Source organism: Ursus americanus, chromosome 7, assembly GCF_024610735.1.
Source record: "Ursus americanus isolate L20-20 chromosome 7, mUrsAme1.1.p, whole genome shotgun sequence".
In the NCBI taxonomy this organism is placed as follows: Eukaryota; Metazoa; Chordata; class Mammalia; order Carnivora; family Ursidae; genus Ursus; species Ursus americanus.
The window spans coordinates 61,309,224-61,331,081 of record NC_142133.1 but is presented as its reverse complement, the minus strand read 5'-3'; the positions used below and the strand labels follow the sequence as shown (position 1 = coordinate 61,331,081).

Sequence of the window (21,858 nt, the reverse complement as noted above, 5' to 3'; positions counted from 1 at the left end):
AATCAAGAGAGGAGCACTCGCTTTAAAAACAAATACTACTATATCCCCAATACTCTTGAAGGCACAGAGCACTAAAAATCTACATTCTAGTATCCAAGGACCTTGACTGAGGCCACAATCAGAAAGAAAAGAAGAATTTTAAGATCTAATACAAACCCTAGATATAAGAAGCGTTAGAACGGCATTTAAGTGAGTCAGAAACTTATGGCAGGCTGGAATTGGGAAAAGAGGAATGGGAATCTTGCAGGAGAGCTACCCTAGCAGGTCTGTTGCAGCAATTTTTAGAAGAGGCTGCTTGTAAAGGCTAGCCCTTGGCTTTTTCGGTGTTCCTTCCTTATGCTGATTAAGGCTGTTTTACCCACTTGGGACTCCGTACCAGCTGGCCTGGACTGTAAACAAAATGAAAACAAAATGGCAAATACTCACTTTCCTTCTGAGAGTCTAGAATTTCAGTAGCTGGAGCTATTTAGGCAGGCAGAGAGTCCCTACATGATCAGCCTCCAGTCAAAATCCTGGATTTTGAAACTTAAAGCAGGAACTTGCACGTGTCTTACACTGATGGAGGAAGCACGTTCTATTCAGCCCATCCTATGAGAGGGAGAACACTGAAAGCCTCCACCTGGATTCCCCCAGATTCTGCCTGATGTGTCCTTTTCCCTTGCTGGTCCTGTTGTATATTCTATCTTTTCCAATAAACCATAACCATGAATACGCTGTGCGTCCTTCTAACGAATCTTCAAATGTAAGGTTGGTGGTGGAACCCCTGGAACAGGTGTTAAAGGCAAAGTGCCATAAAAAAATCATAACTGCAGAGTTTTAGGGGAGCCTTATAAAAAATAATTTCTCTTCCTTCTGATCAAATTCACCTTCAGACCACAGAGACATGTATATAGACTTTGTACAGAATACTTTGACTCACTAAAAGAAAGAATAAAAAGATCCAGAAAAGGGGTGCCTGGGTGGCTCAGTTGTTAAGTGTCTACCTTCAGCCCAGGGCGTGATCCCAGGGTTCTGGGATCGAGCCCTACATCGGGTTCCCTACTCTCCTGGTAGCCTGCTTCTCCCCCCCGCCCGCCCCGCCGGTTGTGTTCCCTCTCTCGCTGGCTCTCTCTCTCTCTCTGTCAAATAAATAAATAAAATCTTTAAAAAAAAAAAAAAATCCAGAAAAAAACATCAGGCAGAACCAAAGAACTGGGGAAGGAGGAAGCAAGAGGGGAAAGGGGGAGGCAAGCTAGCTGTCAATGACGACTAAGATTAAGATTTAAGTCATTATAAAGTCTTTGCTGTTTCATCAATTAAGTGAATTTAATCAGATTATTAAAATGACTTTCAAAGGTAATTAGTTATCTTTCTTAATTTCCATTTGAGTAAGAATAATGAGAAAAAAGGTTTACATAAGGGCAGTCATATTTCAGGTACTACTCAACCCTCTGAAGCAAGATAATCTTATCATAAACTGGTTTAAGCTTACTGGCAAAATTATAAACTCCCATATTTTATTAGGAACAAGTCAACATTTCCATGCACTATATTCTCTTAAACTTATACCTATTTCTGGCTTTACCATCTCTGATAATGGCATACTATTAGGCCTTTCACTTTTGCATGCTCTTAAAATCATGTTACTCCCCCACACAGAAACATTTACCAAGTTCTATAGATTCTAACCTTCAAATGTCTCCCACAATCTGCTCAGTTTGCTACCCATCCGCCACTACTTTAGTTCAAAGCCCTATGATTTCTTTACTAAACTATTTCTAATAATCTTTTCCACCTCTAATCCATCCTTCACTGTACCATCACACCATCAAGGAGTAATATTTGGGACACCTGGCTGGCTTAGTCGGTAGAGCATGCAACTATTGATCTCAGGGTTGTGAGTTCAAGCCCCACACTGGATGTGGAACCTACTTAAAAAAAAGAAAAAAGGAGTAATATGCTTATGATTTCAAGTTCTAACCATGCCCGTCCTTTGCTGAGGAACTTTTACTAGCTCTATACCAATCACAGAATAAAATATAAATATATTACAATGACATTCAATGACCTCTATAAAATGGTCCCAACCTTCTGTTCCAACTTCCTAATCCAGCCCCTCTTACTCTGTTTCTATAGATAGTCACCTACCCAAATGCCTCCAGCTCCAGGTTGGTATTAAATATGCATTAAAAGCTGGATAAGGTATAAGATAACAGGAAGTGGTAGGACTAATAGCCAACTAAAAATATTCATATATATAAGAAAACGTTTTCTAACTACACAGCCTAAACAAAAACATCTACATCTACAGATACACCTCCGTTACTAGGCATGCCTTTTCGCAACTTCCTTAAGCTAAGGTAAATAGCTTTCCATTCTTAAGTCCCTCATTTTCCTACTCCTATACTTTGTATTTACAGAACTCCCTTTCCCACAGAAACCTGCCCCACTCTGTGAAAATTACAGCCATCTTCCAAGTCTACTCAAATGCTATCTATACCATGAAGCCACATGTGTGCTCCCCTATGTATATCTCTCTTCTCCCACATCCCCTTTTTGGGATCTCATAAACTCTTCAACTGCACTTAATACATTTTGAATTATATTACATCTAATTATATACATTTCTTATCTTTCTTACCACGCTATATGCTAAGGAAATACACAATGTTTGCTTATTTTGCTATTCCCCGTCATTCTTTGCACACAGGTTAGTACAGTTAAGTAGCTCTGTAACATGTGAAAGATGCATATTAACCAAAATTTTTAAAACTTGAGAGGAAATGTCTTAAACCATCTTAAAACCAAATTTTTTACATAAATTAACTAATAAAACTAAAGGGAGGAGAATTGCCATTGGGGGAGTTTTGTTTACTAGCCTACTTAATTACTCCCCATATATAAAATACATTATTTGTGACTTAAAGAAATATCATAAAAGGAGTCTCTCATGTATTCCTGAGGTGGTGGTAAAGAATTCCTTTTTCAACACAAAATAGCAAGTACTAGAGAATAAAATCAGAGCTATAAACTAGTAAAAAGTTTTTTAGGGAGAGGGAAAATGATATAGGTCAGAAACTCATATCTACTTTAAGGGGAAAAAAGCACATTAGAGAAGAAATAAAGATAAAGTAACATCTTTAGTTTATTTCATTTGATGTTTCTTATTCTTAATTGATCCAAGATACAACAATTTCTTCAAAAACTAATAGCAACAATATGTTGTAATTATAGCTTATGAATGACAGGAACAGAAAGGACAAACTGGAAATACTGATATAAGGTACTTGCATTATCTGTGAAGCAGTACAGTCTTATTTTAAAGTGCACTTGGATTAGTTGAAAATGCATGTTGCAAACTTTAGAGCAACCTCTAAAAAAAGTTTTTTTTTAAAAAAGTACTATAATTGATATGTTGAGAAGGAAAAAAATGGAATCATATAAAATGCTCAATTAAAACCACAGAAGGCAGAATAACAGAAAACAAAAAAGAAATAAAGAACAAGGGCAATAAATAGAAAGCAGTAACAAATATGAGAGATACTAAGCCAACTATATCAATAATCCTTTAATAGGTGAATGAATAAACTGTGATACATCTGTAAAATAGAATATACTTCAGAATAAAGAGAAATAAGCTATCAAGCCAAGAAAAGACATGGAGGAATCTTGAAAGTATATTATTAAGTTAAAGAAGCCAACTTGAAAAGGCTGCATACTGTACGATTCCAATTAGATGACATACAATCATATTGTATGATTCCAACTATATGACTATATACTATGGAGATAGTAGAGGTAAGTGGCTTCCAGGGGATGGTTGGGAGGAATGTAGTGGGAGAGGATGAACAAGAAGAGTACATGGGATTTTTAGGACGGTGAAATGATTCTGTATGGTACTAATAATGGTAGATAACAAGGACTTCAGGCATTTGGTAAAACCCATAAACTATGTAACACCAAAAGGGAACCCTAATTAAACTATGGACCTAGTTAGTAGTAATGTATCAGTATTTCTTCATCAACTATAACAAATGTACCATACTAATGCAAGATGTTCAGAACAGCAAAAACTGTCCAGTTAATATTATTTAATATCATACAAAGCCATCTTATAGTAGAGTTCTCACTCAAGAGAACTCAAACATATAATCAATATAGATAAAAGTAATAATTACAAGACTGCAGCTTTACGATCTGAGTAAACTGTGCAAAATCAAGTTGCTGTTTTTTAATAATAGTCTAAGTACTCCAAGAGTTATCAAATCCTAACCACACTGAATTTGTAAGACTGGTAGAACCTAAAGCAGAAGATAGAACACATTTAAATACACTGTACTGTACTTTCAAGTTGTCTATGTCCCAAACTATTAGCAGTAACAAAAAGTATTAAATGGCTAAGAAGATAATGATGATACTTTCACAGTGAACATGAATGGCTTTATAGTGCCATATTTCTCAATGAAACACTTTCAAAGCTACTAAAGCATACTAAGTACTCTGCACATTTTTCTGAACAAAAAATAGTGAAGTTGAGGCAAAGGAATTATTTCATATCTGGACTGTGATGAATATATAAAACTCTAAATTTGACAATACTCATAGAATTCTATGCCTTAAAGAGTACATTTTACTGCATATAAATTACCCAAAACAAATTACCCAAAACATACCCCAAAGGAATATGTGGGGGGATGTTCAAGGGAACTAAGCAAGAAAAAAGAAGAGCTGGGATCCAGTGCTATTAATCTTCAGAGTTAACTAGTTTTTTTTTTCAAGATAGATGGTTTCTACATATCCTAACTCTCTTCAATACAATTATAAGCAATGTAGAAATTATTATGCATTTCAGTAGTAAAGATAATATATGGGAAAAAAGGATCAAAATAAAGCTTGTAAGACATGATCTCTTGTATACATGTTTTAATTTACACAAATAAGTATGTCTATATATAAATCTTATATAGATAATACAAACATATGCACATATATGTTAGTATATACACAACAATTTTTACTACCATATGAACACAGGTTGAGCAGAAGCACGGAGGCTTTAACTCTTCATTTTATACTTCTTGATGCTGTTTACATTTTCAAGCCATGTACAGTACTGTACAAGTATTTTTTTAATGTCAATAGGGTTAACTAAGCAAGGAGATTATGGGTCATTTCATGTTTTCTCCGTTATACTACTCATTATTTCTTTTAAAAGTTCTAATGAATATTATTTTTTAAATCTGTTTAAGATAACACATAGAATTATAAATAATACCTTAGGTATTTAATTTAAAAAATCTGTAATGACTATAGTGAAAAAATGAAAGAAAAGTTAGAAAATTAAATGGTCAACTGGTTAAAGTATTACATAGCCATATTCTAGAAAGTTCTATGTATACTCAATAAAAAGGAATAAAAATTACATGGAAATATATTCATAATATGAAACAGTTAATAGGAACATTTGACCTCATTTTGGGGAAAATATTTAATATTTAATTATGGGAAGATCATTATTAATTCATTCAACAATTAATTACAGGAATCTTTTTGTGTACCAGGTCCTGAGCTAGGCACAGAAAGTACAGTGAAGACTAGCTGTCCTCATGCAGGAAGCAGATTAGGGAACTACCAAGGAAGGCAGACATATGCAGGCAATCATCAAAATGGTTATTTAACTACAGTGGTACTACAGTAAGCTGTCTTCAAGTATAATCCCTGAAAATTCCTCCTACTTCTGAATGCCCATGTCACCCCTCTCACCAAAAGGAGAGTCTCTTTCTCCCTCTCCTTGAACTTAGCCTTGCGACTTGCCTGGATGAGGAGAATGTGGCCTAAGTAACACTGTGCCAGCTCCAAACCCAGATATTAAGATGCCTGAAAGTTTCTAGTTTTATTTTCTGGCTGCCCTGAACTGCCATGTACTTCATGATAGTCCACAACTATCTGAGGAGAGGGATACCTTGTTCAGAGAGAGGCCCTGAAGGATAAGTGACAACAGGTGGAGATGAAGAGCACCGAGACAAGAACGAAGGAGCTTCAACAGACAACCAGCATCGCAGCCTCAGACAAGAAGTGAGGGTGCCCTAGAGCCTTCAGCCTAAGTCAGCCTGCTTCAACTGGAAGCAGATGAAACAGAGACAAGTTGCCACCACTAACCCCTGACCAAATTTCTAGTTCACAGAGTCACAGCAAAAAAATAGGCATTTTGAGGTGGTTGGTTATGCTACAATAAGTATGTGAGATAAAAAGCAGTGCTTGAAAAGGTTACTACTGGAACAGAAACCTAAAACACTGGCTTTGAAGACACTGAGGCAGGCAGAAGCTGGAAGGGCAAAAAGGAGACAGAGCACTGTTACAGCAATAAGGAAACTGCTATATAAGGCCAGAAGAAGAGGGCCCCATATGATATACTGGCAGAACAATTAGCATAATGATCACATGTATAATAACTTAGAACATTAAAAATATACCTCGCAAACCTCTAGATCTAGCTAAGAAGATTTCCAGGCAAAATATTCAAAGTGTCACTGGCTTCTTAATAGCCAAGTATGAGAAGGTAAAAGAAGAAAACACGAGCTAAAGAATTACAAGCAGAATTTTAAAGGAAATATTTCTAACCAAGAGTTGTTTGGTTGGAAAAGAACTGTTTCTCATCACTAGCCTCTACAGATAGCAAAAGATTGTCAAAGAAACAACATGAAGACAAAGATCAAATCCAAAGCACTCCCAATAAATTATAGGCTCACAATCATCAAATCAAAAACTCATCTGTAAAATCCTTTATTAAGACGACAGAAAGACTTAATAAGATAGGGCTTACATTCTCTCTCAGGTAGGCAAAAGGGCTTCTAAGAACCTTAGAGGACCCTAAACTGGGATGCAAAGTAGAGAGAGTCCTGTCACTGATAGAACCATGGATGTGACTACTGTCAGAGCTTATTATCTGATATACAGAAAACCCACAACATTAATGGAGTTCTACAGTTTAGACTAAAATAAACACTGTTCCAAATGAAAAGAGGCCTTTAAGTTTTCAAACTGCCACATACATAAAGCAGACAGAAATGACTGCTCAGGTGTAAACAAGGCCCATTTCTCATGGAGAAGCAAAAATGAGTCAGCAAGTAGAGCCAAGAACCCAAAAAACCAAGCCAAGAGCTGAGAAAAGTAAGGAATTATGAAGCCATTACCAGAAGTCAGAACCAAGCCCTAATCAAAGAACATTCTCTGTTCCCTTAGATTTCAGAATTGCTTTGGACCAGAGGCTGCTATATGCTTCCCATTCTTTCACTCTCCACTGGGAATATCTACTGTGTGGCTAAGAATTCCTGTCTCAGGGCACCTGGGTGGCTCAGTTTGTTAAGCGTCTGCCTTTAGCTCAGGTCATAATGCCAGGGTCCTGGGATCAAGCCCCTTATCAGGCTCCCTGCTCAGTGGGGAGCCTGCTTCCCCCACCCAACCCTGCCATACCCCCTGCTTGTGCTCTCTCACTCTCTGTCAAATAAATAAATAAAATCTTCAAAAATTTTTTTTAATTCCTGCCTCAAGATTGTATATGGAGTGAATGGCAGGTGGGGGTGGGGTAAAACTTGTCTTCTTAGTTCACAGGTATCCAAATCAAGAAGAGCTGTACCCAGAGAGCCTCATCCACATCCCAACTTAATGCAGATCATAAGGTAATGGACTTTGAACCTGAGGTCCTAACTGAATGAGATTTCTGGGCATCTTAGGAGGACTGAGCACTATGTGTTAGAGAGACACTGAATTTTCCATCAAAAGTACTGTGATACAGTCCATCTGCAAAGATGGCTACCAACAATTCCTGAATATACACATGCTACTCCTCCCATCAAGAAGTGGAATTTATTTCTCCTTTCCTTAAATCTTGGCTAACATTGTCTTGTGCTTTGAAAAAGAGAATATGATAAAAATGATGCTGTGTCATTTCAGGCCAAGGCCTTAAGAGGCTAAGAACTTTTGTTTTTGTTCTCTGGTTACCCTAAATCACGATGTAAAGAAATCCAGGCTATCCTTCTAGAGAGAAGCCAAGAAGAGAGAAAGCCCTGGATGATGAACAAATAGATCACCTAGAGGAGAAATGAGGTATCTCAACTAAAAGCTAGCACCAAGGCCATCTTGGATCCACTAGGCCCATTCAAGTTACCTCAGTCAACATCTCATGGACCAGAGCAAGGTGTCCCCTCCCAAACTCCTGACCCAAAATTTGTGAGCAATAATTTACAGAATAATAGTTGTGATTTTAAATCACAAGTTTTGGAGCGATCTCTCACACAGTAATGGATAACTAATACAGGTGGTGAGTGCAGCAAAGACTACAAAAGAAAAGTACTGGGTACTTTCTAAGAGTCAGTATTAGAGATACAAATGCAATCTGGGAGAGAAGGAAGATCTCTTGAGAAGTGATATATTTAATAGTGGCTATTTAACACTATTTAATAGAGGGGGAATTATGAACAGGAATTTTGGTTGATTTTAAGTTTCTATTTTCCTAAATTTTCAAAATTACATGTTTTACTTTTGAAATAACAAAAATATTATTTTGTTAAAACTTCCTTAAGGATACTGTTGGCTTTATTAAGTCTAAAATATATTTTCTCATTACAAAATATGCAAACATTTCAAGAAATAACAAAAGTTTTCTATTATTCTATGTAATTGAAGAATGGAATGTTCTGATTATACTAGCATTCCAAGAAATGAACAGCTTATACTGGTTTAACAATTTCTGAAGGATTAGAATGTGGTAAAACACAATTAACCTAAAATTATACTGCTTATAATTTAATATCACACTGATTTTTTAGAAACTTCTTCAGGTTTATACAATGCATCATAGTTATCATCATGAATAGATGTTGACTGAGAGAAGTTAAATAACTCTTTCATAACAGAATTAGGGGTGGAAATGATCCAAAAAGACTGCCATAATAGACTAAAACCAACAAGAAAAAATTAAACCTAGTAACTGACGGTTAAAAAGAAACCAAAGTACGAAAGAGAAAATAATCCAACTGAACTGTATGAAAAAGCCTTGGGCTTTAGCTGGCCACAAGTATATTAGCCAATAGCAAGTAAGCCATATTAACACGAAAAATGTTAATGTGATCTTGGACTTCATTAATACATTTAATTAACAAATATTTACTGTAAACCTATATAATACACCATGTATTTTACTAAGAGAATATAATGACAAGATCCAGGAAAGGAATAATCTCACCATATTTAGAACTAGTCAAACTCTATATGGAATATTAAATCCATGTAAAGGCAATGGTTGAAAAAATTAGACATATGTGACCTACAAAAGGAAGACTTTCTCATTTGAATACTGCCCTAAAAGAAGAAAGGCCTTTAAAAAATTCTTTCATTTTTACAAAATAAACTAATGACTACTAGGTAATGGGCATTTTGCTAGGCCGTGGGATACAACTGGAGAATAAAATAGGTATTGTCCCTGTCCTATCCTACTTAATAGTCTTATGGGCATCCCACCATTGGAAGACCTTTAGCAAGTAGCAAATAATAATCTATCAAGCATATCATAAAAAATATTCATGTACTTTACATAAGGCTGAAATAAATGAGCTCCAATGTTACTTCCAAATCTAAAATTTTATGATTATTTACTTATAGCATAAAAGAATTTGTTATTCCGAGATAAATGTCAAATGAATAAAATAATAGACACACACACACACACACACACATCCCACTCGAATACACATACACACACAGATGTTTTTTAAAACATTATCACCTAATAAAAAACCATGTTGATTCACATATTCAGCCTTTATAGGCAAACTACTCAAAACCAACTTCAATCCACATTAGAAATATCCAATCTCAAATTTTTATATCATTTCAAATAGTAAAATTCTTTTAAGATTTTTATTTTTAAGTAACCTCTACACCCAATGTAGGGCTCAAACTCACAACTCTGGGATTGAGAGTTGCAGGCTCTACCGACTGAGCCGCCGCACCTCAAGTAACAAAAAAATTTTTAAATCTCCTTATCCTAATAATTATTTTACCCAGTGAAAATAATTCCAAAGAAATTAATACTCATGATTTCTCTGGGATTTCTTGTATTAATCAATATACCTTTCCATGGCTTTAGCTGTGTAAGGCAAATGCATTTCAATACTGTGTTCATCTTCATCTGTCTGCAGAGACATGCGTTCAAACATTCCTGTCTTCCATAGTTCTCCGTAAACTAAAGAGATTTCAAAATATAGTAAAACAAATACATTAATGTATATCCTTTTTCTGTGAGACTCTATTCAGTAACAAAAAACTACATGCTTTCGCAAGAGACAGAAGTACCACACAATATTCTCCTTCATTTTCATCTTTAAAAAAGAAGGAAAAACTAGCTTTTTACATACCAAAGCAATAATACATGTGATGACTACTCAGCATTTTCATATGTTACACAGTTATATAAAAATAATCATTTAAAACGTTCATCAGTTCTTTTTATTACATCTAAAATCACCTCTGGGTCTAAGCTTTTCCCTGACTTTAATCAGCACATGCCAACAAGAACACAGTTGAATTCCTAGTAAAACATGCTCTGTAAAACAAAGTAAAACAAAGTAAAGCAAAGCCACTGCTCTACCTACTCATGAGGTTAATAATATAGTTTTTAAGTTTTGTTTTGTTTTATGATAAAATCTATGAGATTATTATTTCCCATCTCAGATGACTGCCATACAAAGAACAGAAAATTCCTATTAAGCATGCTATTTTCCTCAAAATTAAAAATTAAGCTTCTGGGACAGACCAGAACATAAATTCACCATAGCACCATGCCATAAATAACTCTAAAATGATCTAGTAATTCAGACCCTTCTGATGAATTATACTTAAAAATAGATATGATATAATAAGAAAAAGATGAAATTTAATACGTAAAAAAGGTGATATAAGAATATTTTTGTTTTATCATAGAACAGAATCAGTATTTTTATAACTACATCCTTAAATGGGCTTACCAATATCAAAGAAACAAACAAATGATGGCATGACTTTTTTTCTGCAAAATTATACCTGATTAAAAATCACCCATTCCTTCATTAGGATGCTATCTAAAACCAAAATGTTCTGAATGCCCCAACAAGGTTTTAAAAATAAAGTGTGTTCCCTAAAAGCATCACAGGGAGTAATAAGGCTAGTCATACTCCAGTTTACTTAGTAAAAATTATCCCAACAACAAATTACTAATACTTGGTAACAATTAAAACCCCAAATTATGAAAAATTAGGCCTAAAAAATAAGGAAAAAAGAGGTGATTGTCTATTTTGCAAATGGCTTCTTTCATCCTACAGAAGAATTTGTTCCAAGGTTCCTTGAAACAATAAGCACCCAACATACTTAAAATATACTGTGATGCACTGAAAGAATACAAAGCAAGCTCATGAAGACGGCTTTTGGGAAAGCAGAGGGTTCAGATAAGGGGAAAATTCTGAGTCAATTGTGGATGGTAAGTACAAGAATATTTGTTATGCTATTCTCTGTACTGTTGTGTATATATATACACTCCCCACTCCTCCAAAAATACTATTATAAAGTCAAAAGATTTTAATTTACACATTCAATGCATAAAATGAGACACAACTAAATAAAAGATGTGATTTCTGGAATCCTATGGAAAATATATATCAAAATAAGAGGACATGTTAAAAAAATAAAATACGCTTATGATTTATGAAGCACCTTTGTTTCAGAGTTTCACTTTTCTCCCCCCCATAAAAGTCATTTGAGAAGAAATAAAGGCATTATCACCATGACCTATTTACAATGAGGAAAGTGATATACATAGAGTCAGACTAACATGCCCAGAATCTTTCTTCAAGTTGTTGTGGGTACTAATTTCTTGTCTCATTGTACAGTGAGTATAAGACATTTCCCTGAATACACATGTAATATAAACAGTCTGGAGACTAGTAGACCTGACAGATTTTTGTGGCTGGCAAAAAAAACTCTAGTTGTCTTTTAGGCATATAGAAGATCTTCTTTCTTTGTTTTTGCTTTTTGCAAATAAGTTGAAATCAATTTTATCTTTAAAACTGAGATTTTACTTATAATATTCGTATTTTTAATTTTTTTAATTAACTTACTCTTATTTTAAAAAAATCTTTAGCTGTTTAAAAGCTATAAGATTTCTATATACTTACTCTTTTGGTCAATACGAAGGTCATACAGAGGTGTCCTATATATATCCACACTGGAAAGTGCACATCGAGAGAGGGGCACATGATGAGAAGGCCCAAGGATGAAAATTCTCCGGCTAGGAGATATACAACAAAAAGCACAGAACAATTGTACTTCTACACAAATCTTGTTAAATAAAAGGGAAAAAAAACAAGTAATTTTTAAAAATCACACATGGCACCATTTTCTTTCTTGACTGATTTCATTACCTACTATTAGCTAAATTATGTACCCCTAAAATTTATGTTGAAGTTCCACCCCAGTACCTCAGAATGTAACCATATTAGGAGATAAGGTATTAAAACAGATCATTAAGTAAAAAGGAGGCTATTCAGATGAGGACTGAATCCAATGACTGATGTCCTTATAAGAAAGAGGAAGAGATATTAGGGGCACACATGCACAGAGAGGCATCAAGAAGACAGCCATCTGCAAGCCAAGAAGAAAGGCTTCAGGAGAAACCAACCCTACCAGCACCCTCATCTTGGACTTCTAGCCTCCAGACTGAAAGAAAATAAATTTCTGATTTCAGCCACCTACTTCGTGGTGGTTTATTATGGCAGTGCTAGCAAACTAATATACCCACAACTGATTTGCTCCTCAGTTAATTAATTTCAGTTCCTTATCTTTGTCTCTTTGTTGGAAGGCCTTTAAAAGAACCATTTAAAAAGAAGAAGAAGAAGAAGAAGAAGAAGAAGAAGAAGCAGCATTTTCAACACCTGGGCATACTAGTTACTGATTTATTGATCTAGAGTAAATCAACTGCTATGATTAAAGTCATCTCTGCATTCAGAATGCCTAGGATACAGAAGGTTTTCAATAGCTTTATTCATTGAATTTAAACATTTCAGCTATAAATAAAATCTCAAAGTTATAACACATTCTAAACTTGCCTCATAAGATCTACCACAACTTTAAGAAAAACATGTGACAGTATAATGTCTAAAACTCCCTACAAAGTATCATTACAAAGAACCATTCTGATAAAGTTATTTCCACATTTCTACCATAGCAGAGAAAAGAGGATTCTTGTTGAGAAAAATTCTGTATAATAAGCTTTCTCTGTTCCCATTCAAGTAGATAGAAGTCATTCTCAAAGACAAAGAAACTTGATTATGTGTTATTTGCACTGTAGCTAAAGAAAAGAACTGGGCTAAACTATAGCTTAAATCTTTACAATCCCTTTATCTTGACATCAAGAGTAAAATTAACTTCCCCTCATTTTATCTCAAACATCACTACAATCTAAATTCCAAAACTATCCATTTTCTCTGCTCTCCCAGATTCAAATGAATGAAATCTCCCCCAACACACACATAAAAACTTACTAGATTTGAAAAACCAAAACTATGAGAAAGAAGAGAATAGACGATAAGCTATGTACCTAGAAAAAATTAATTACTACTCATTGCTTGATTAACGGACAAAGACTGAGACATGAGCTAGTTCTTTCATATCAAAAACTTGCAAGCCAAGGAATGTGCTTAGGCATATATTTATTTTCATAAAATTCAATTACAGCTAAGAAAATTAACGTATTGTCTGCTATATGTTACTTGCTGTGGTGTGGGGAGGGACAGTAAGGAAGATGTGGATAAGGAAAAGAGAATTCTCTGTTTAGAATCCCAAAACTTCCTCAAGATATCAGGGATAGCAAACATAAGACTTCATCTACAGGCCATTTCTAGTCAAAACCATTTTCTCTTTTCATCCCCCCCTCCCCCACTGCCAATACTCACTTCTTATCATCACCACTATGAGCAAGTCAACAGCCATTAAAAAAAAAAAAAAAATCAAATCAAATTTAGATTCCTAAATGAACAAAAGAGATGCCATTATGTTCTATCTTTACAGTACATAATCATCATCACAATTTTTTGAATCAAAGTCTAATGAGGGACATACATAATGGTTGAGTGTTTAGGTGACTTGCCTAAGGACAAGTATTATATGAACCAAGAACAAAGTATGAAAAAGAAGGCATTTTTATGATTGAGGAATGCATTTCTATGACAAGACAGAGGCACAGAATATTTAAAATCAGAACACTCCTAGGAAATCCAGCATATATAATTAAAATATGAAATGACTTTTAAAATATCAATTTAAACTCAAGACACAGATACATTTCTAGGTAAGTGTAACAAGATTCTAATAGTGACTAAAATACGAGCACTACTCCAGAAATAAACACCAAAGGTCAGCTTGGAAAGCCTAATTGTCCCCTGAAATACCAGACTTACTTTGTTGGCCTCCCCCTCCACCCAACGTAGATGAAAAGATAAGACTGGTGGAGAAAAGAGTTTCCACCATCTGAATTAGCCAATTGTGTACTCGATTCCTTCCAGTCTAATAGAAACTCACTCATATGCAAAAAGAGGTTTAAGTCACATCAATAAGAAATCCTTATAAGTGATAAACCCAAAAATAAACCAAAAATAGGCTAAACATCATTGAAAAGGAGGCCAAAAAAAGTGCATATTAGTAGTAATCTCACAATGAGTCTCTTTGTTAGCTATACACTAACAAAAAGAAAATTAATAATGTAAATAAAATACAATGCATTTTCTTTTAGGGGGACTAGATTGCTAGATCCATAAACACCAAAGCCACAGGAATATTTTGGAGAAAAATGAGTAATATAGGCATTGGAAGCAATGACGCTTTCTCTCCCTTCAATTAATTGCAAAGTGCTTTGCCTTTAAATGAATAACTGATAAATATTAGCACATCACCACTGTTGTCACACATGTCAAAAAAAAAAAAAAGCTTAATATGAAAAAACAGAAAACAGTCAAGAGGTATTCTCTTAGAAATAAATGTAGTTTACATATAATACCTCCAGAGAATTCACATTTGTGGAGTTACTTACTATGAAAAGTAGTATGTACAACCAATAAATAAGTTACCTGAGAATCTGCCCTCATAAATATTCAACTACTTATTCTAAATAATGGAATACAAGTAATTTTTTAAAGATGTTTCCTGGCAAGTAGAGATATTTTAACTAAATTAAATGTCATGTGGCCCCAAAGAAGATTACTTTTGCTCTTTTTTCTACCCTGAAAGGCTTTCTGAAAGTTAGGAATCAAAATCAAGTTACTATCTAAGTACATCCTGAGTTCCAGGTTTTCAATTAAAGTTTTAGTAAAAAGAAAAGACTTTGCAATGATAAATATGAGAAAGAACTTACTTAAAAAATATCAATTTTTATATTCCTTAAACAACCAAGGTACTCCTTTCGAAACATAAATCAGATCTCATTACTCCCCTGTTTAAAAGGTTTTCAATGACTTTTCATAATCAGAGGATAAAATCTAAACTCCTTAAAATGGGCTCTAAAGTCTCAAATGCACTGGCCCCATCTTGCATTACTCTGCCCCCCAACACCCCTTGATCACAATAGTTTACGTATACTGGTCTTGAAGTTCCTTGATGACTGGAACACAACTCAGCCTCCTTCAAAGCCTTCACAAATGCTCTTGTTCCTTTGGCTTGGCTTAAAAATCACTTCCTCAGAAATGCCCTCCCCAACACCCATAATCTAAATCCAATCACCCTGTATCCCAGCACTTCTTGAATTGTGAACTGTAGATTCCACAAGACCCTTTCAAGAATCCCACAAAATCAAAAGTATTTTCATAATAATCAGGAATTTATTTGCCTTTTCCACTGTGTTGACATTTGTACTTATGGTACAAAAATGAGGCTGGGTAAACCACTGGCACATTAGAACTGTGATCAAGGTAATGGAATCAAAATGTACTGCTAGTCATGTATTTTTTACCTTCACCCACACCAAGGTTTTTTGTTGTTTTTTTTAGGCCAGTTTCACTTACTTTCATTAAATCTTGAACTCTGAATACAGTTTTATAAAAATATTCTGTACGACAAAATGTATTAAATTGGTGGTGATAAATGCATAAAGCACTTTTACTATATGCAGAATTATGTCTTGGGGAAAACATTTGTGTGATTATGAGAATGATCTCAACTAGACTTTTTTTTCATGGAACACAATTTTTACTTCGAAAAATGACTGTGGACAAATTATGGCTATTCCAATTTAGGTATTTGGCAGAAATTTTCTAGAAAATGAACAAAATGGGCCTGCCACTTCAAAGAAAACATTGCCCAAGACATAACTGAAGCTTTTAAGTGAAAATGGGACTTTTGCAAAACTTCTATCACTGTGAGATGGACAGCTTCCCAATAATTAGAGATATTTCTGATGAAATTCGTGGTGATATTAACAAATGTGATTTTTTGGCACTGTATGATGAAATGTCAACATTCAAAGATATGCATAATTCAATTAAGAAATATCTTCTAAATGTTTCATGCAAGATATTACAAAATAACACAAAGGTAAAAGGTCCATTCAAAGTACAAGACAGTACAAGAGATGATCCATGTAGGGAATGGATTAGTGTGGAAGGTAAGAATGGAAGCTAGTGGCAGAGAATTTAATCTTCTCTCTTGGACTGTTATTTTTTCTCTAAACTTCTCATAGTTCCCAGAAAGATGTTCTTTCTCTATTTTCTCAAAGGACTCTGAAACATTGCCAGTCTCAAGGAGGGCCACTTTTAAGAGAATATAGCTATGACTGTCAATTATTTTTAACGCTTAAACCTTCAGATTTATTTATTCAAAATTCAATTACTATATATTAATTACAAAAATAAGCTGATCACATCTACACACATCATTCGCCTCTCTTTTCACTCACCTCTTTTATCATCACCTTAGTCTTTGGCTCTCTTTCTTTTTCTCTTTTTCATTCCATTCGCACTTTCTATCAACTTATTTAATACATGCTTTCTGCATCTACCAATATAGGTTCTATATCTGTCTACATATTACTAAGCCACACTTAATTCAGGAGCACCTTCTAGAAAATAGCATCATCAAATAGGTTAGGAAAAGGCTGTCATATTAACTAACCTTGATTATAGCTATTTATAGGCCGAAATGAAGTAAACTTTTGAAAATCTTTCCAATCTAATTTATTTTTGTTCTTATTCATGAAATAAATTACCTGAAATTGGATATTAAATATGTATTAAGAAAAAGACACTCCTCAAAACATCATAAATGAGGCAGGGCTAACCAAAACCTCATCAATTTGGCAACACTATCATTTTATTTATCATTAAAAACTTACTAAAAATAATTTCCAACAAAGAGCACATGACATAAAAACAAAAAAGAACAGCTCTTTTGTTTTGAAAATTTGAACAAATTGCTCAAAGGCAAAGGATTAGACTGTGGGGAGAGACTTTCTTTTTAAACTCAGGGCTGCTGTGAGTTACTTCTTTTGAATGTTTATGCTTCACCTCTACTAACACAAGTCAAACCTAACAACATTTGACAGAATTAAGGTGGTTGGTTTTACCTATTCGTACAGTGTGTATAACTGGCATATAGACTAGAGCCTGATACTGGTTCACATTTGTGAATTAATGATTTAAATAAAATGCTGGTCAGCAAATTAAGTAATTTGGGTGGCTATTTCTAGCAGAAGCTTTTGAAAGTTCACAAACTTATTTTAGAGAGCAGTATATTACTTAATATGTCTCAATCTGCCAGAAAAAATTTTTAAAGCTAATTTCAGAGCTCTCATTGAATTAAGAGCTAACATGCTTCAAATGCCATATGAAATTCACTGTCAGATTCTAAAATAATTCAGCTACCTCATTGTGCCAATGAGAAATTACTTTCTTTCATTAACCACAATTTAACAAGTAGAATAAAGAATTTTAAATTACAAAATGATTAACATAGAACAAAGCGCTTTGCATTCTTAAAGATGCTCACCTCCCAAAGGCAAAAAAAAAAATTAAAAACCAAAACATTTAACCTTCTAACATTTGCAGAATTAAATGTATTACCAACAAAATCAAAAATAAAAATTAAATGTTCAATGAAAAACAGTATGAAAGCTTTTTATAACCTATATAAGGTATAATAAATATATAAAAAGTTAAATCCCTAGTGAAATCAAGTATATAATAATAAGCATGCCGAAACAAATTACTATTGTGACAAAGTGCACATAATTCCCAACCTTGTCCCGCTTCAACAAGACTGTGTTACTTACGTAATAGATGGATCCACTTGTTTGTAAGCATGAGCAGCGCAAGACCCACAGTACGTATATCCTGCATGGCTACAAAACAAAATATTTTTTAAAGTTAGTCATCAGATTCAAAATCAAGATATTCTCAAAAGAAAAAACCTTTTGAAAGAAATGTAATACCTACGGTAAACATGACAGAATTGAGTGTATAGATAAAAAAGCAATGTAACTAATGACACAAACTCTAGCAGGCAACAGAGAACACATAATTGTTCTATGTTCCAATTTTAAATTTTAAAAAGTATTTTGTAATTTTTTTGGTCTTAAGAACAATTAAATTTAGTTATTCAAGGCTTACTTGAAGTTGCTAATGTAATACTAGTAATATACGAGTTTTTAACATTCCTCTTCAATATTAGCAGACGCTTACAGCAATAAGAGCAAGTCAAATCAGACCAAAACAAATATCCTACAACAACTCACCTTCTTTATCTAATTTCTTTTTATTTTTTATACTTTTTAAAAATTGAAGTATAATTAACATACAGTGTTACATTAGTTTCAGGTAAACAATATATGATTCAAGAATTCTATACGTTTCTCTGTGCTCATCAGGAAGTACACTCTTAATCTCTTTTATCTATTTCACCCATCATCCCACTGACCTCTCCCTCTCTGGCAACTACCAGTTTGTTCTCTGTATTTAATAGTCTGGTTTTTTGTCTCTTTCTTTTCTTTGTTGATTTTTTTTTTACATCTTACATATGAGTAAAATCATACTGTATCTGTCTTTCTCTGACTTATTTCACTTGGTATTTATACCCTCTAAGTGTACCCATGTTGTCACAAATGGCAAATCTCATTCTTTTTATGGCTAATATTCCATTGTGTGTGTGTGTGTGTGTGTGTGTGTGTGTGTGTGTGTGTCACATCTTCTTTATCCATTCATCTATACTGATGGACACTTGGGTTGCTTCTGTATCTGGGCTATTGTGAATAATGCTGCAATAAACATAGGGGTCCATGTATCTTCCCAAATCAGTGTTTTCATTTTCATTGGGTAAATATCAAGTAGTAGAATTGCTGGATCATGTGGCAATTCTACTTTTAATTTTTTTTTAAGATTTTATTTATTTATTTATTTATTAGAGAGAGAGAAAGCGTGCACAAGCTGGGGGAGGGGCAGAAGGAGAAGCAGACTCCACACGGGCAGGGAGCCCAATGAGGAGCTCGATCCAGGACCCTGAGATCATGACCTGAGCCAAAGGCAGACGCTTACCAACTGAGCCACCAAGGTGCCCCTCTACTTTTAATTTTCTGAGGAGCCTCCATACTGTTTTCCACAATGGCTGCACCAATTTGCATTCCCACCAATAGTGCAAGAGGGTTCCTTTTTCTCCACATCCTCACCAACACTTGTTATTTCTTGGCTTTTTGATTCTAGCCACTGTAACAGGTGTAAGGTGATTTCTCAATGTGGTTTTGATTTGCATTCCCCTGATGATTAGTGATGCTAAGCATCTTTCCAGTGTGTCTATTGGCCATCTGCGTGTCTTCATTGGAAAAATGTCTACTCAGGCCCTCTGCCCGTTTTTATCAGATTATTTGGTTTTTTTGTTACTGAGTTGTAGAAGTTCTTTTATATTTTAGATATTAACTCCTTATCAGATATACCATTTGCAAATATCTTCTCTCATTCAATAGGCTAACTTTTTGTTTTGTTGATGGTTTCTTTGGCTGTACAAAAGCTTTTTATTTTGGTGTAGTCCCAATAGTTTATTTTTGCTTTTATTTCCCTTGCCTAAAAAGATATCTAGAAAAATGTTTCTATAGCCAAAGCAATCTCTATCAAAATATGAACAGTATTTTTCATAGAACTAGAAAAAACAGTACTAAAATTTGTATGGAACCACAAAAGACCCCAAATAGCCAAAGCAATCTTGAGAAAGAGGAGCAAAGCTGAAGGTATCACAATCCCAGATTTCAAGATAAACCACAAAGCTGTAGTAATTAAAAGAGTATGGTATTGGCACAAAAATAGGACAGATCAATGGAACAGAATAGGGGCCTAGAAATAAATCCATGCTTATATGGTCAATTAATCTATGACAAAGGAGGCAAGGATTTACAATAGGGAATAAACAGTCTCTTCAACAAATGGTATTAGGAAAACTGGACAGCTACATGCAAAAGAATGAAAATGGACCACTTTCTTATACCATATACAAAAATAAACTCCAAATGGACTGAAGAACTAACTGTGAGACCTGAAACCATAAAACTCCTAGAAGAAAATGACTCACTTCTTCTGTGTCTTTAGTAATAAGAGAATTGACTTGGCCTTCTGTGTATTGTGCCTTCCATCTTCTCTCCCTACTACGCATCCCTTTCATATTTTGTTCTCAGAATTAGATTTCATTCTCTTATCACCTATGGAATGACTTTGTTTCCCAACCTCATTTTTCTTTCTTGACTCATTCAAGCTACATGAGTTTAGACACATTTTCCTGACGCTTACTTATTAGTGTGTGGCCACTGGTATGCTGGTAAACATTGAACAACTGTCTCTGCAGAAAAAAAAATGTTACATGTATACATAAGCTTAATATAAACTTAACCAAGATAAAAAGATATGTACCACACAATTTACAAATAATGAAAAGTATGTAATTCTATCGTAAATTCCACATAGTCAATTGATTGTCACAGAATGCTTTCACTGATTTTTGCTGAATTCTTATATTCATAGCCAAGTGATGGTTGCAACTGACAAGGGTGGAACAATGAAGACATACGTCTGACCTGAATGAGTTCTCTGCTGATTAGATAACAGTTTTCAAGTATTAGAGGGAATATTTCCTTCCATACTTTCTTACACTTTTTATAATGTAAGAGCTACAGACACAACATAATTTTCAGTTTAATCTGCATTATTAACATTTTCCCCATTTCTTAAGTATAGACAACAAATAGTAAATCAAGCCCTGATTTGTAGCAATTTGTCAATTAATGTGGAGTAATTCATTCCTGCCATAACTGATTTCAAGATACACAATAAACTGAAAAGACAAAACACAGACTGGGAGAAAATAATTATAAAGCATATATCTGACACAGGATTTATATCTGAATATGTAAAGAAATTTCAAAACAAACCCAATACTTAGGAAACCATTTTGTAAGACAAAGAGTTCTGAAAATTGGCTGCAAAATAACATGAATGTACTTAATGCTACTAAACTGTACCATGGGGGGGGGGGTGCCTGGGTGGCTCGCACTCAGCAGGGAGTCTGCTTGAGGATTCTTTCTCTCTACCTCTCCCTCTGCCCCTCCCCCCCATATGCATGCACGCTCTTTTTCTCTCTTCTCTCCAATAAATAAATAAATCTTTTTAAAAAAATAAAAATAAAAATGTTGGGGTGCCTGGGTGGCTCGCTCAGTTAAACATCTGCCATCAGCTCAGGTCATGACCCCAGAGTCCTGGGATCAAGCCCCATATCAGGCTCCCTGCTCAACAGGGAGTCTGCTTCTCCCTCTGACCCTCCCTCCTCTCATGC

General features: G+C 34.5%; 1 protein-coding gene across 3 annotated transcripts in view; it reads right to left on the bottom strand.

The window, feature by feature from the left end:
* MEMO1 (mediator of cell motility 1) overlaps positions 1 to 21,858 on the bottom strand; it is a 123,814-nt gene that overhangs the window by 35,503 nt on the left and 66,453 nt on the right. For 2 of the 3 annotated variants that reach the window (XM_087863744.1, XM_045809127.2), the window contains 3 exons: positions 18,323 to 18,391; positions 12,186 to 12,298; positions 10,111 to 10,222 (listed from right to left, as the gene is read on the bottom strand). In XM_087863744.1, coding sequence (XP_087719870.1) covers positions 10,111 to 10,222; positions 12,186 to 12,298; positions 18,323 to 18,391 — 294 coding nt within the window. The remainder of the gene's footprint in view (positions 1 to 10,110; positions 10,223 to 12,185; positions 12,299 to 18,322; positions 18,392 to 21,858) is intronic. The other variant, XM_087863745.1, reaches the window with a different exon arrangement.